The 16,783-nt window shown below is 41.0% G+C and overlaps 1 protein-coding gene across 3 annotated transcripts in view; it reads left to right on the top strand.

Moving 5' to 3' along the window:
• LOC148650716 (rho GTPase-activating protein 7) overlaps positions 1-16,783 on the top strand; it is a 96,960-nt gene that overhangs the window by 31,091 nt on the left and 49,086 nt on the right. Inside the window, exon 1 of one of the 3 annotated variants that reach the window (XM_088604806.1) lies at positions 7,716-8,284. The exons of 1 other annotated variant lie outside the window; for it this stretch is intronic. In XM_088604806.1, the coding sequence (XP_088460932.1) occupies positions 8,170-8,284 (115 nt within the window). In that variant the 5' untranslated portion in view covers positions 7,716-8,169. Of the gene's footprint in view, positions 1-7,715; positions 8,302-16,783 lie in introns of those variants that run through there. One more of the 3 variants, XM_088604810.1, reaches the window with a different exon arrangement.

Here is a 16,783-nt window from a genome sequence, read left to right as displayed (position 1 = left end):
ACAGCTAGGCGCGGTATGCAAAATGAGCTCTCAATAAATTTAGTCGTATTAACGAAAATTTCACCGGGTTACTGAACTGTCGTTGGGTTTTTTTTTACGTCCTGATTTGCGACTACAGCCTGACGTCATCGTGACGTCGTTCTTGCGAGTTTTAAAGCGTCTACTTCCGACCCCAGCTGCGCAATGACGCAACGTGTCGAGCCAAGTGTGAGGTGACACTTTCTAGATTTAAACCTGAACAAGACGACTTATGTGTATTTTGTAACAATGAGAAGGAATCTTTGTTACATTTGTTAACTGTATATATACAAAACTGTTTTGGATAGATTTGCAAAATGTTATTGTTATTAAAACACTTAAAGGTAAATGTTTGAAAGATTTTGATATTATTTTATGTGTTGATAGATCTGATTTGGATAAAGGATATGTTTTTATTATTAATCTGTTCATTATTGTGGCTCAATAATTCGACCACAAAAGTAAATGGTCTGATACTGCTCCCTCTATTCATGCTTTTAAAGCTGAATTCTTTATTTAAATTCTATTCGACATTTACAGAATCAAAAGGCAAGACATACAATGGAAATATGTAAAAAGTATAATTTTTAGCTTTTATAATTGTGAATTACTCTGGCTGTGAAGTGTCTATTTCTGTATCTGTTTTTAATATTCTGTCTCCTTTTTTATATTCCTCGTGTTTAAATAAAAACGTGTGTTGTTTTTTTTTTTTTTTAAACTGTGCGCTCAGGTGAGATCGCTGGCCTTCGGGCGCAGGGGCAGTAACAGGTGAACTGACGCGCGCTCAGCGGTTCTCTGGCTCGGATCGCCAGCACCGCGCGCACACCACTGACGCTATGGGCACCGCTCTGAAAAACAGCGGGCCCTGTCTTCAGAGCTCAGCGAGGAATACTGCCGTGGAGCTGTTCATTGTTTGTGAGTCAGAGAAGCTTGGAATGGAGCCACGCTGCAGCAGCTCCATGCACAGACGCAGTCTGTCACTTGACGCCTATCTTTATGATTTGCACACCCTTCCCCTCACATTAACAATTCTGGCTGAAGTTCACCCTCCCCTTAATATGTTTTCGGTCTAGGCTGCCATTGTCCTCTTTTCTTTTTGCATGCGTTATTGATGCAGTTTTCTTAAGCGGAGGAAAACTGCATTACACTACAATCTCATTCGATTTGTGAATCTATTTTAGCTCCGTTCAAAATGGCATGGAAGTAACATTGTGCTCAGAGCAGGTTTGCAGGCTGAAAAGTGGAAATTACATTATCGCCATTGTATTGTCAGAAAAGACACAGTCAGCAAAGCACTAAAGGGAGAAGTTTACCACGCAAACTTAAAATGGGCATTATTTGTCCTTACAAAAGAAGAACTGAAAGTTTTGCTTCTCCTTCCCTCCCCCAGCAAACTTCCTTCTTTGTGCTTTCCGTCTGGGCATTCTGGATGTCATCCAGAACAATTCAGCTTTTCAGGTTTAACGTATTCTTCTATTGTGCATCAGATTCTTTATGAATTCTAAGGATTCTCCCTCTTATTCTACAGATCTAATCATTGTCACTGCAAATACCAGGATCGATGAATGTTTGACACAACTGAGACAACGTTTTCCCTTTGAGAGCTTCTGCTTCTCTTTCCTCTGTGTCCTACGGTCTCCTATACCTGTGCAGAAAACACCCGTTGTATGTATTTCTATGAAATGATCAGGGCAGCGTGTCATTAAGGGTGCAACAAAAAAGTATGACTGAGGAGTGCAACGAAGTTAAAACGAAGATCATAAGACACCTCTTTACTTAGGGGGTTGTACTAGCTACACAGCCATGCTGTTGAAGCCAATACTCTGATTTGTTTTATAAAACAACTGGATGAGATCCTCGGATCAGTTAGTTGCTAGCAACCAAATAGGCTAAATGGGACCTAACTATTCCTCCACACTGCTGCATGGTGTTTGCTGTTAGCAGATACTGGATTGCATCTGTATGAATCTTTATAAAAGCTTACTACAGTAAGATGCAAATACATTTATCTTGCTTGCTCTATATTTTGCTACATCCATTTAGCCTAGTTTTCCCACTTTTTTCCAGCCAGCCTTCTACTAATTGAATAACCTTCCCCTGTTTGCACTCTACTTTAGTGAGAAAATACAGGGGCGAATCTTGATAAGAGGCGAAAAAAAGGTTAGAAAATAACTCCCAGATTAAAGTCCTCAGTTTGGGGTCACATTGGTCATGAGAGCAGGAGCTGTGGAGGAGCAGAGAGGTGTCAGATCCATACATGAGCAAAACCCTCCCAGAGCTCTCCAAACAGTCTTCTGACACTTGCAGTGCAGACTATGAGAGATCAGTTCCCTCATGCTTCAGATGTCTGCTCCTCTCCCCGTCCCTTTAACGGGCTGAGAGAGTTCAATTGGCCAGCCTTGAGGGAGCTGTATTTGAAGTACACACAGTTCGTTATTTAGTTTTCAATTCTCAGTTGATCTAAAAAGGTCATAGAAACTATTACTTTTGAAGGACATGCCATACACGCTGCTGTTAAAGAAACACTCTTTGGAAAATCGAGTCCTGCTCATGTGAGCTTACACAGGAGACTGGTGGGGCACTGCAATGGCAGTCGCACTGATCCTCAAAGGCTGGATTGCTGCAGGGTTCTTAGGTCTCTTTCATTCACCACTCTATAAATCCTGGGAATGATGCATCGTTTGTTCACTTCGAGACATGCAGTTACCATTCAAACGTTTTCAGAACACCAGGTACAGAGGAGTTTGGGGAAAGAACAGTGACATCCATTCATCTCTGCATTAGTCCCTAGACTCGCAATCTCTTCTGATTTCTGAACAGGTGACTTTTTAAATGCATTACAGCCCATGACAAGGAAGTTATTTCAGAAATATAATAACACACATTCATCCTCCATAACTAGGAAAGATCAACACCTGGGAGTGTGTGTGTGTTGCTAAAAATAGTAAAAAGGTGCTGGCCTACCTATTTAAACCACTGGCTTAGAATGTGAGAATATTAGACTGTTTGAGAAACTAACATACTGTATTTATTGTGCAAGCTAAACTCTCCCCAGCTGAAGAGCTTTCCTGGTAAAAGAAGGAACACAGACTGCCAGAACTTGTGCACCAATCTGTGTGTATTATCAAAACGGAGAGAAAGCTCAGGCACGTAATGGTCTTAGTGAGTCCAGCTCAAGTGAAGAAAGTAGGCAAGGGTCAGTTCTGTGTCTGGGACTGTCAGTGTATAAACCCCCACTCTGAAGATCTGAGGCAAGAACGGCCTAAACCCCCACTCTGAAGATCTGAGGCAAGAACGGCCACTGACTGAAGGTATTGTGGTGGAGGTCTGCGATGGAAGCTGGACCTGGGGGTTTGGCATTTGATAATGCAGAAACTGGGATTTAAGCAAGTGTGAAAATAAGCAAGGAGAGCTTAAAAGTGAGAGGAGGCCACTCAGCCCTCCTAGCCTGCTTGGTAGTTAAGTAGCTTATTGATCCCAGGATCTCATCCAGCTGTGTCTTGAAAGAAGCCAGGGTATCAGCTTCAACAATAAGGCTGTGTAGCTTGTCCACACTTCCACAACCCTTTAGGCAAAGAACTGGCCCCTGTTCTCTGTTCTAAATGCACCTCCGTATAGTTTCTAGTTTTGTTTTCTGGTTCATGTCTCACTGTGAAGAAGTCCACTGGAAAGACTTATAGTAAATCGGCAAATTCATGTCGCAGATTAATACATTCTGATGAACACCAGATGCATAATCCTCTGCCCTCTGTACAGAAAAACAAAATGTAGTGTAGAATTTGGCAGTACAGCAGCTGAGCTGACTGATGCACAAGGCCAAATGGTTCCTAAGCCCGAAAAATATGTCTGATGCTTCTTGTGGAATGTGATGCGCAGGAAATTAAATAACTGCAAAAATAAGGAAAATGTGTTTTTGATGCACCTTTTGAACTGGGAATCCAATTACCAACCCAGGCATTTTCAGAAACTGTTTTTTCCTTCGAAGGATGAGCCAGGCCTTAATCTGTTCAGCACAGGGCACTGGCCAGCAGTACACCCTGCACACAAGCACACACTCATGTAGAGGATGATTTAGAGACACCAGTTCAACCAGAGAGCATGGCGTGGCGGAGAACAGACAGAGACAGCACTACCTTGCTCCCCAGAATGCATGTGCATCCGTTTGTTTTATTCTTTTTTTTCCAGGGGTAAACAATCGCCATGCTTTGTGGCCGATTTAAACTTGACTATACAGGTATATGTAGTTCAGGTGGGGAGTTGTGTCAGCATGTGTAGGCTGCAAAGGAACAAGTAATAGGTTTATTCCATGCTGAAAAGAGAAGAGAGAAGACACAACGTTTCGAATGTGGAGCCGTCTTCGGGTGTGAGAAAGACAGGGGAGACAGCAAAGATTGAATAGCACAGGAGAACAAAAGCCGGGAGAGTGGAGGAGGCCGGAGCAGGGGAGAGGCAGAGAGGCCACTCAGGTGGTGCCAAGTGGAGAAGGGTGGAGAAGGGTGTGAAGTCTAAACCTACATGAGAATAGAGAAGATCACATGAACACCAGTCTGTCATTGAGAGAAGGGGGAAGGTGTGAACCACGTTTCAATATACAGGTATATGCTTGCTTGGACTAATCTGTCCATTAGCCCAATCCTGTGTTGCATCTATGAATCTCAGGGGAAGACTGTGCACTTTGCTCTGATTGTGGAGCTTTATAGACTCTGTTTTCTTTGGGATAATTCTAGATGCCTGCGCTTTCGAGTTTTATGTTTTGTATGTCTGTCCATCTTTTCAGTATGTGAATTCGATAGCCCCAGTATCAGAAGGGTACAATAATTATACTTCAGAGGCCTGATTCTTAGAGGAAATTTATGGCTCAGCTATTGTTTTTATCTTTCCCTACTGCCTGAGTCAATAGTGAGGCTCTTGTAAAATCCGTAATGTGAAACAGATGCCGATACTGTTCTCATTTGCGAGCTTGCTGTGCGTTCAAACAGTTCATTTCTGAAACTGCAAAGCAAGAAAAGGGGAAGCAGCATTTTTTGGTTTGGGTTCTTGCGCCCCTTGAAGTGTGCTGCTTTGAACCAGACACTACTGCAGCAGTATCAAGGCCTGTACTGTTTGACCTTCCACCCCCCACTGTTTCTCTTCAATATCAAATCTTCCTCATCAGGGCCACAGCCATGGCCTTGTGGCCCTCAACAGGCATGGCCTCTGTGTGTGCAGTGTATATAAGATCAGGAAAGATCACTTTATTGGCACTATGCAATTTCTCGTATTAGGATTTGTCTTTTCCAGCCACAGGCACAGATCCTTAGCCACAGAGCCACCGCTCCGCCCCTATATACATTAGATATTGTATCTGCCTTGGGAGGGGTATTAAACAAAACTCTTGGCAACTCTGAAAATTCTATTCCCAGTGTAAACAATACTCCTTCTGCTGGAGTGATGGTCATTCAAAGGGTTTCATATTTCTGCCTCGTCCAAGGGAAATTAGCTGGAGATATGCAGCTGATCTTGCCAGATACACATTCTCAGCAATCAGTGTATCTTTCTGACTTTATTAATTGTACAGAAGTAGATTGATACAGTTGGGATATTTGCAAGAATGAGTCTCATACTTTTTTTTGTCCTTTAAGAGATACATTGGAGTGTGTGGTTTTTGGGCACTGTCCCTCACACACACTACAAGCACTACTTTCATTTCTTTCAAATGCTATGACCTATACTTCAAAGATGTTCGCTTGGGGAAAAAGGATTGATAAGGTCATTTTTTAATACAGGCTGTGGCTCTTTGCAGATGCCTGCTGGGCAATGGATTTTTTACAGAAGCTATTATTGATGTGCAAATATTGTACTCTGTTGTAGGCCTACTGCAGTGAAAGACCAACTGCAAAGAAATTGGGTTGTGAGATATAACTTTCTCAGCCTTCACAAGTTTGACACTGTGATTCTCTTTCTACTCATTGAGACCCGTTGTCTTCTGTATAACTGTCCATTAAAGCTCCTAATTATAATTATTCCGTTACACTTATATAGTACTTTACAGTCATGGAGACTCCTCTCCACCACCAGCAGTGTGCAGCCCCTACCTGGATGATGCGATGGCAGCCAGAGTGCGCCAATACTCTCCCCACACACCAGCTCTCAGTGGGGAGGAGAACAGAGTGATGAGGCCAGTTCAGAGATAGCGACTGTCGGAGGTGTCAAGACCTTGCAGGCTCCAGCCACCACAGATCCTGCCACCTGAGCAGTTTGGAGATCTATGACGTGAAGAAAGGAGGGGAGCAAGAGAAAAATAGGGGACAAAATGGGTTTGTAATTCAATGATTGTATTGTATTGGGAATTTGTTCTCCCATAAAAAAAATGTAGGAAATTCCTAAACACTGTAGGTAGCCAGTGCAGGGATGCTAGCACAGGAGTTATGTGCCCTTCACATGAAATTAGAGTTAGCACCCAAGTGGTCAAGTTGTGAACATGTGGTACTTTGTATACGACTAAACGTGTGCAAAAAAGGCCAAAACCTGAGATTTCTTGTCAAACTTGGGAACTGCTACTCTGTATGCGCTCACATCTAAGTATATAAATCATTTCACTACAAATTTATAACCCTACTGCTAAACCTAACATAAGAAGAAACCTGTGTGTTAGGTTTAGTAGTAGGGTTAGGGAAGACATTTTTAACAATAGGCTGTGTAACAGTGCTGACAGTAACTCCACAGTCCCTTGTTAGCCTAATCCTTTCCTTTCTCCCTTTCTCCACCTCAAAGTTAACCTCAAGGCATCTGCCTTCAGTCTTTTCACACCATGGCTTTACAAAATAAAACACTAATACATCTAGAGCTGAAGCGCTCACAAAAATTGCCTTGAAGGATTTTGCAGCTATTTTCCTGCAGGACAGCTTTGTGTGCTCTGTGAGCACATTGTCTATCAATGTGAAAAGAAATCGTGAAAAAATGTCCCTGCACAGATAGTAACATGACAAACAGATGATGGAGGGACGTCACTGTAATGTAAATAACTTTTTTTTAACAAACCAGATACCTTCTTCTTTTAAATCTAAAAGTGCATGTTAGTTGTGGATCTGTCTCCACGCTGTGTTGAGCAGAGAATAGGAAGTGATAATACAGTGGGAGTCAATATGACGTCTCCATGAAGAAAGGAGCAGGACATGTAAAACGTGTGTCCGTGTGCCCTTTGATCAGCCTTGCGAGACAGTTCTACAGAGCAGGTCTCACATGACAACTGTTTCACCGGCAGACGTGTGACAAGAGCTGAATCCCGAGGATCAATGTAATGGCAGCTGAGTTGTATCGCAATAATGAGATTCCAAATAAACTGTACAAAAATCGATGTTGGCCATTACCCACCAAGATAATAGAGCTCCTTTTCATCAAGAAATCCTGGCCTTCATCGCCAGTCGTGCTGTGCCTGGGTAATTGAATCTGTTAGTCCTCGTTTCCAACTGTAGTTTTGACAACACACTCAAGCCCAGCAGGTGGTTGGAAAGGGGCTACCGGACTGACGATCCGTTTTCTTCACAGCTTCGCGGCGTCACTCCTGATGTTCCAGCTCCAGTTTCCTTCAGGCCTGCCCTGCATTGCCTCAATGTTGCAGTACCCTGCATTGCCAGAATGTTGTGTGCCCGGAGCTTAATTTATGAAGTAAGATTTACTGGTTCTGCTTAGAGAACTGTCTTTAAAAAAAAGAGGGAAGGAGGCAGTAATAGGAGAAGTGTGCAGCATGGCCATTAAAAGCGAAAAACGGGAACAGGTTTAGCTTTCTACGTGCACCCATGACAAACCCTTTCTCTAGCCTCTTATTTATTACTCCATCCCTGAGAGGAATGGCTGTGTTTATAAATTGTGGCAGCTGAGATGCGGGGCTGCTTTTCGCTACAAGGCAGGAGGGACCGAAGTGGGATGTGATTTCCTTTCCAGGCTGGCCTGACCCCAGCTTTCTTGAAAAAAAAAAAACTTTGTTTCTGTTTTTTTTTTTGTTCCTACTCAGAGAAGGGTGTTAGCAAATTACATGCAGACTTTTCGCATCAAGTGTCAGTCGGAGAAGGAACTTCTCCAGGTTTGCTCTGATGGACTTCTCCTCATCGGATTTTAATGGATTAAAGTGATCTGTTTGGGGGATTTTGGTGATCACCAGGTGCTGAGGGAATGGCACAGCTGGGGAAGTCACCTCTGAGAAGATCCTTCAGCGAACACATCAAAGATTCCACCAATAAGGCTTGGGATATATTCTGGAAGAGTGCGCGAGAGAAAAGGCTTTCAGGTCAGGAAAGATTTCAGGTTGTCTTTTCATTTTTCTATTCCTTGTTGCGAAAGGGGCTTGAATTTCCCAAATTCGAGTCTGGCAATAGCAGGCGGTCTAGACAATTAGCACAGGGCTGCATACATGACTGGTACTTGACATGAATTATTTCCCTGAAGCTGTGCAAGGCAGTTGAGAAACCAAGCGAGTTGCAGATGTTATTGCCATGCATGCCCCTTTCCTGTTAGAAAAAGACTGAAATTAAAATCAGCTTTAAAAAAAGTGTGATTTGTTAATGTTACAAGTCTGAAAGGTGAGTATTTATTTTTATATATTTTTTATTTCTTATCAATAGAAAACTTGACTGATTACTGAAATATAAGAAAAGGGCTTTTACAGTTGAAGTCTTTTAATTTTGATGATGTTTCCATTGAATGAAGAACACAGCTTGTTCATTTAAAATCGCTGAGAGGTACTGTGAATACTTTTACAAGATGTTCCATCTACAATGTGATCTGCCAACTCGGCTACAGTCCACCATCCCAAACCAGGCAATATAGTAGTTCTATATCAAATACTATATCTATATCAGATCAAATGTTCACACAGCACAATCCAGATCTCTCCCCATTGATATGGTCTTTTTATCACGACTTGTCACATGGAGACACAGATTTGAGGTTAATTAAAATCACGTGTGTATGTTGACTGTGGTGTTCCAGTATGCAAAAGGGCGGAAGATTCATAAAGGTTTTCACTGCTTTCGTGGTCCTGCATGGAAAGTTCCTTCACTAACAGATTCCCAGAGTTGTGTAATGTTTTGCTCACAGTGAACCTTGGGGCCTTGACACCCCAGGTCTCAGGGCTCTGGCAGTGTGCCATCAGTAATGAGGGTGGAGACTGACGCTCCCGAAAGCACGGGGACTGGGGGAGATCTGAGAGCCCTGACAGCATCTGAGGCTGCAAGACGATCTGCTCTCCCTGGGCCCCTCAACTCGGGCTTCTCGAGGAGGAGTCTCTGGCAGCCACAGATCAGAACGTGTGTCTGCCTTTACACCGAGGCCAAACGCTGACGCAATGCAGGGCCAATCTGGTGTGACCTGTCAAAGGTCACGAATCGTGCAAACGGCACTTCCACTGCTCATTCTGCCGGGGAGCTTGGCATGTGTTTTTCTTCCATTTCGTAGTGACATCATTTCCTATAGTACACGCCATTCAAGGCAAACCGAAGTCTGCGCCGAGATTCTTCTGAGACCATGAAAGGACCTCAACTCCAAAGTACTTTCTTATACACAATACGGGTGTTGGTACGCTGTCGTATTTTCTGAGTGATAGCGGTGGATTCAGGGTTTCTTTTTGCATTTGTACTCCATGCTTTTACAAAGACAAGGTCTGGTACTGGTGATTTCACATCTGCCTTCCCTGCAGGCTTCAAAAATGTCTTGTCTTGCAAGTGATCCATTCGCAATCAGATGGCAGGAGGTGTGGAAGGCAGAGCAATTTCCTGATCCCTCAACTCCGCTACTGCTTAGGCTAGCGAACTGGTTTTACGAGATAGTAATCTGCCAGGGGGACACCACTTCCCCCAAGATTATTTTCTTGGAATTAAATCTCAGTATATAGTATGATGATTGCTTTTTCGCCAAACTACATTTGCGCTAGAAAATAAGTTCCGCCAGTGTAACTCTGCTGTAATAATTCTAATAATTAGGGCTCAATGGAAGCATGAGATTCTTTCTCTGTGGGTTTAACTTCTTAGTTGGAAATATGTTGCACTTGTGCCTGTGAATATTTCAAAATCAAGTGCTAGGATCTGTACAGTCTTCATACAGTATATGCAGTTCCTGACACATTTTGTTGCTTTAAAGCTGTTCGTCATGACTCTTTGGAGAAATTAATATCTGTTATATACACAATCTATTCCACATATTTAAAGCAAAAAGGAAACAAGAAGTAAATAGTACATTGATATGAAAGATGGAAAAGTGATGGTGGTATTCGAGCCCCCTGCTGTGGCAAATTTAAATTAGTTAAGGTACACAAAATTACCTTAACAACCTTATGTACTGTAATTAGTTGCATGGCCGCTGTCTGTGTGCAATAACTGTGATTCCTATGATTTCAGAGGTCTGTCAGTCAGGTAGTGAATGTCAAGCAAAGATTCAAACACAGAGATGACGGTGTTTTCAAAACATGTGGGGGGGACAAAGCTGCAAAAAAGGCCGAGATCAGGAGAAGGGTATAAAAAACCACTTCATAGACCCTTAATTTCTCTTTGTGCCTGGTGAGGTTGATCATGAAGAAGTATAAGGCACCCAGACTGCCTAGATCACTATTTCCCCCCAGACTGTGCAGCCAGGCCAGAGAGGAAGCTGGTGAGGATACAACTGTGAGGCCAGTGGCAACTTTGAAAGAGTTGCAGGGTGGAGATGCTGAGAGGGGAGAAAGTGCCCACAAGTCAATGATATCCCAGTCATTCCAAAAAGGGGGTGTGGAATTGAAAACAAGCCATCTCCAGTTCCTGTTGTTTTGTTTGCAACGAAGCACAAAGTAAATAAGAAAACACGTGGCACAAAGTTTCGTGGTCAGACGGGACAAAACTGGAACTTCTTCTAAATGCAAAGTTTTACATCTGATGCAAACCCAACATCACTCAGTCAACACCAACCCTATTGTCTATCACGGTGTTGGCTGTTACAGTTCTGCTGCTCATCAGCAGGGACTCAGAGGCCTGCCAAGACTGATGAGAACATACTGTAGAAAGTTACTGGTAGATCTTCGAGGAAAACCTGCTTCAGACCAAAAACTGAAGCATACCTTTAAGCAGGACAATTATCCAAAGCACAAGGCCACCGCTTCACTGGAGTGGCTGAAGAGTAAGAAAGTGAATGTCAAAGTCCTGATGTGAATCCTATTGGGAATCTGTAGGAAGACTTGAAAACCACTGTCCGTAAGCGATTAACCCGAGAGAGCGAGAGCAGATCGTAAATGAAGAATGTGCAGAATTGGTAGAGATCCAAAAAGAACTGTAGCTGTAATTACCACCAGAGGAGCTTCCATCAAATATTGAGTTGAGTTTCTTTAGATTTTGCTGACATTTACTGTGACTTATGTTACCCTTAGAAGTAGTTTGAGCATTCAACCTCTGAATACATTTTAAAAATCATTTTGTAATTTCACAATACGGTACACCTTAGCAAGACGTCTGAATGCTTATTTAAGGCACTGTACATAGCCCTTGGTCTAATGGTTAATGAAGAACTAAAAACATGGAACATATACACTTATTTAATGTACCCCATAGCATTATTTTTTTATTTAAACACGTTACCTTTCTAATTCAACAAAATATGCTGATGCATTAGTTTTGAGAGTCTAAAGATTACATTGTTCATTAAATTACTGGAGTGACTCCAAAAGCACTTTGAGTTGATCTATGCATTTTCCTAGAAGAAACCGAGAAATTAATAAAATCACTATACAATCTATCAAGTGTACAAAATTATTAAATGCAGACATAAGGCAGTGTTAGTTCCTGTAATATGCACAGATCCTGCTGAAAAAAATAATGCACATCATGTTTCATGATGTTTCATGATCTTTTGCATGATGTCACTCAAGAGCATTGAAACCCTCATAATTACAAACCTGCCAATTTTATAATTATGCCCAAGATCTTTTATTGTAATCAGAAAATGCAAAAGGGGATTTGTTATTTCTGTAAATACTGGGGGAAATAACTTTTGATAATAAAGAAATTACTCATGTATTGGATTACTTCTGAAGCTTTCCCTGCAGTGCATTGCTAAATCTAATATTAATCATTGACTCTTTAGCTATTGATAGACTTAGGCAAACACTTTCAAATAAGCCAACCTAACCAGGTGTTATTGGTCCCTTGGAGACAGATGACATCTCTGAAATGTGCTTTTGCTGTAAATGTCTGAGATTTTGCTATTGTTGCTTATGTCTTAACAGTCTGACTACCTTTATAACTGGAATCAAGCACCAATAAGACATTGTGGGTTTTCTTTTTTGACTTTTGATATTCCCAAAGAGTGAAAGTAGCCCAACCAGCTTTGGAAAGTGGCTTAATCTGTTTTCCTCCCTATATAGCACCTATTCCAGAAACCAAAACAATCATGTGGCGATTGCCATGGGTTCAACCAAAACAAAGTTACAAATTACAAAGTTGCAAATGAAGTTAATTTAAAAACAGATTCTTGCAGCAATTAGGGAATTGTACTAATGAGCAGGTAAAAACCCAGCAACTTGTCTTTTTCTTTAAATTTTGATGAAAATAATTCAGAGCAGTGATCTGCAAAAGCTCTAAATCGCTTTGGATAAATGCGCCTGCTAAGATGATGCTGAAGATGATGATGATGATGATGATTTCTATACCATCCGATATTGAACCCCAGCTGTGCTGTTTATCATGGCTGACAGTTGACACCCAGGGCACACACTGCTTCGGCGTGCTCATGGGCCAGAGTTGCTCCTCAGACTCACCTAGGGGCAAAGAGGAAGCACCTTCCACAGGCAGTGAGCACCAACTGGAGAAGCAGCACGCCAGCCCAGCCGGCCGGCAGCACAAGGTCACCTCCTGGAGAATTTTGGTCAGAGTGAGATAATGATACTGCCCAGTTTTAAACCACTAACGTCTGGGGTTGCTGAAATTAATATCCACTACATAGGGTCACTCAGAAGTTCTTTAGTTATAACACTCATAGCAGCTGAATTGCACCATAACTTGCAGATGACTTTATTCAAAGCTACTATCATTGGCACCCATTTATCCAGACTGGGTATTTTACTGGTTCAAGGGGTGAAGTACTGTACCTCACTCAGCAGCAGTGTCTCGCCTGGGATTTCAACCCACAGCCTTCCAGCTCCACGAGCAGATCCCAGCCCGCTGATCCACACTGCTGCCAGGGCACGATTCTGCTTCTGTGCCCTTTCATTGCTGAAAGGGTTCGTTAACACTAAGCAGCAAAAATTACTAATTTCAATTACTTCATCTAATTTTAATAATTTATAACTCAAGAAAATGCATCGAGCATTTTATCATTGGGATCTGATAAAGAGAAAATGGCTAAAGCAAACAGAAAGGCAGTGTGAATGGTGTGCAGTGAGGACAAAGGGCTTTTGTCTTTGCTATGATTTCATGCTGTTTCATTAACTACAGAATGGAACAGTTCCAGGTTAGGTTTCTCCTGCTGAAACATTTCACGTGGGAAGTGCTTGTTACACGTTATGCCACAACACAGGGAGTAGAAAAGGTCTTGGAGTTCTGTTTTTGTGTTTTTGTCAGATAATAAGTGTGACACACGCAGTGGTCTGGCGTGAAGCATGATGCCTATATTCAGTTCGAAACTATTTCAGAATTGGCATCCTCTGGGCAATCTATTACAGAGGAAATTACATTGGAGAAAAAAATTATTACCGATTGCCAAGTCAAGAAGCTACAGCTTCTGGAAGTTCTGTTAGCTAAAGATCTCCAAAAATTAGACCACAGGACTTGTCAAGGGTAAACATATTTTAAAATCTCTCTAAAAAATCCCAATGGACCCAACTCTTTGAAAACTCTTTTAAAGCTGTGACTCAACTATATATATAAAGGATACAATAGGGTGTATTTGACAAAAGCAACGTGCCCTGAAACAGAAAGGAGAAGCATTTATTGACTGTGTGAAGATGGATTTAAAATCACTCCAAATTCAAGGTTCGGAGATGCAAAAAAAAATTGCATATACTGGATTTGCATAAGATTCTGTCTAAGCCAGACAAATTCAATATTTGTCAATCAAAACAGTGACATATGACACATTCTGTGCAGCCTACTGTATAAAATCTCCACATACTCAATTTTCTTTGCCTCCGTTTAAATGTAATCCAAGATGTCCTGTTGAGTTCATACTGACAGCGGCACGAATACAGGTTGTATTCCACACCGATTCATTTTCATTTAGGCAGTGCAATGTCTATATATATATACAGTATAACATGCAATTATTATAAAGGTTCACTGAGAAAAAGTCCATTTTAAAGTCATTTGTGTCCATCTGTGCATAGAGCTCATACAGCAAAACTCTCGTGGGTATCTTACACTTTAATTTTTTAATATTAGTATTTTGTCTGTTTTGCGGGAAGGTAGCGCTGACGGCACAGGGGAGTGAATTGACTCATTAGTAATTACAACATCAAGCTTCTTGATAAAAAAAAAAGATTTTTGTATGATTCTGAGTTGGCAGCAGATCCAGGATCCATACAGCAAGCATTGTAGTCCATTCCTCTGACTTCACAGGCAGGGAAATGTTAAGCAGATTGTGTGGCTGTGCTGATGGCTGGCTTTAATTTTCACTCACAGATTCACGACATTTTAACTCCATTACATCACAGTGGGCACTGAGCAGTGTGTTCCTGCGCGTCTGTCATTCTGCTTGACTGTTTATGTGGAAATACATATTTACAGGGGAAAGGAAGAAATGGAGCCTGATTTTGATTCGGTGCAGGCCTATTCACGCAGAAAGGTCAGCGACAAACCTTTACCAGATGTTGCATTCTGAACCAGCGTTTGGAAAGCAGGAAATAGAATCAGATTACAAGATTTGCTTAGCCTTTGGAACTGTTTGAATTTTGGAAGCATTTGAATAAATCTGCAACCATTTGAGAAATAGGTCTCTACTTTGAAACAATTTGATATGCTTTCATTGAAGGAATTCTTTTTAAGTTAGCCTGAACATTCTGAAGTTTCATTTCCTTGAAATATTCTAAATGATTTGCCAGTTTCAGCAACTGCAATTCGAAAACAATTCATTTTTTATTGGTTGGTAAAATGTCTTTTTCGGATCATACTTTCTCAAACCCATTTCTAGAATATTAAGGTAAAATATTAAATCTTTAAACTCTTTAATATTGTACGTAACACCGTGTAGCTGAAACAGAATAAAACTAAGGTACTAATTTATTAACCATAATAAACATTTAATGTGTTTTTTATTCTGCCTGTCTTCATTACTTAAACTTAAGATCATGGTGCCAGTAACTCCAGTGGTATCTGTGAATGACCTTGTTTCAGAAACAGGTTGCCATTCTGTTTTGTCAAGAAGATGATAAGATGAGTGCCAGAACAGCCCCCCCAAATAAAAATGTTTAGCCAATTAAGTAATTTCCTTTTGAAATCAAATTAAATCTCTTTTGATCTTTTAACGTCCTTCGAAAATGATCTTGCAGGAATGGCTTCTATCCAAGGCCTTCCAAGCCCTTAGGATTTAGCCAGAATTAAACATTTATATATTTTTACAACAGTTTCTTACAGGGTTTGTATAGATATATTATCACAATAACATCATGGTTGTAGATGAGATGAAGTGCTATTTATTTAATTATTTTTGTAATTAAAATGAGGAGACTTTTTCAACAGGACCCAGCGATTCTCATATTGTTCTCAATTCAAGAGATGGTACAATTGTACATCCTAGGTGACCCCAAAGTCTAAAATCTGCTCAGAAGAGAAAAATCTGGGGACCCACGAGGGCTCTGTGGCCTGGGGTAACTGGTATTAGTCTCCAGGGGGTACATTGATGCCCTTTTAATTTGTCTTGCACTGGTAAGAGACAAGTTGCTCAAATGACTGATGCTTTAAATACAAAGAGCACCTTGATGAGACAAGACTCTTCCCCAGAATTCTCACAGACATCATCTGACCCAGGAAATATGAGGTCATTGGTCCTTTGTCAAGAAACAGAGTGTTCAGTAATATCTGTCTATCTGATTGATACCGTGTATATTTTTTAATTGAAAATTAATTATTACTCCTGTTTGTAACATTAAGATTTATAACTTTCTCTGAAACTACAAAAATGCCTGTCAGACTCTCTCTGTCCTGTCCACTTAGTTTCCATAAGTCAAGGAAAAAAAGAAATGCATTCTATATAAATTATTTCTAAATAATAACGTGCTTGTGCAATGCTGTAAACAAGGCAAATAGCTTATTATTATAGATATGTGCAGCAAATTTACACCCAGCCCTTTAAATAAAACACATTTGAAGGTCGGCATCGTTTGCTGCAGACATTTAAATTCTCACAGCCATATATAATCTATCCCTGCCAAGCAGGGTCCATTAAACCAATTGGAGTGGAAATTTACAATCTCCACTTTTACTACACACTGTACTTGACCACATGTCACCTGTGCTTACTTTGTGACTGATTGGCCTGGCATGATTCCAGCACTATTCTGAAATATAATTCTGACTGAAGAATATACATTGTCAGACACCGTGAACTTTTAATATCCTTAAAATGCTGGTTTCTATGTAAAATTGGATTTACAATAAGTTGAAGAAAAAATATAAGTGCACTATTTATCTCTTTGAAAAAACCTGAGTGTGTGTGCCAAGTATGCATAGGACGAAGAAGGACTGACTTGGCCTCTTAGCCATTAAAATATTGAAAAGGTGTTCTGGAATAAAATGAAGGGCATTCTCTGAGCTTTTGAGCATTTTTTCTGGCTGAC

Source organism: Lepisosteus platostomus, chromosome 13, assembly GCF_059453375.1.
Source record: "Lepisosteus platostomus isolate fLepPlt1 chromosome 13, fLepPlt1.hap1, whole genome shotgun sequence".
NCBI classification, from domain to species: domain Eukaryota; kingdom Metazoa; phylum Chordata; class Actinopteri; order Semionotiformes; family Lepisosteidae; genus Lepisosteus; species Lepisosteus platostomus.
Note: the sequence above shows the minus strand (reverse complement) of the source record. Positions and strands in the feature narration are given on the sequence as shown.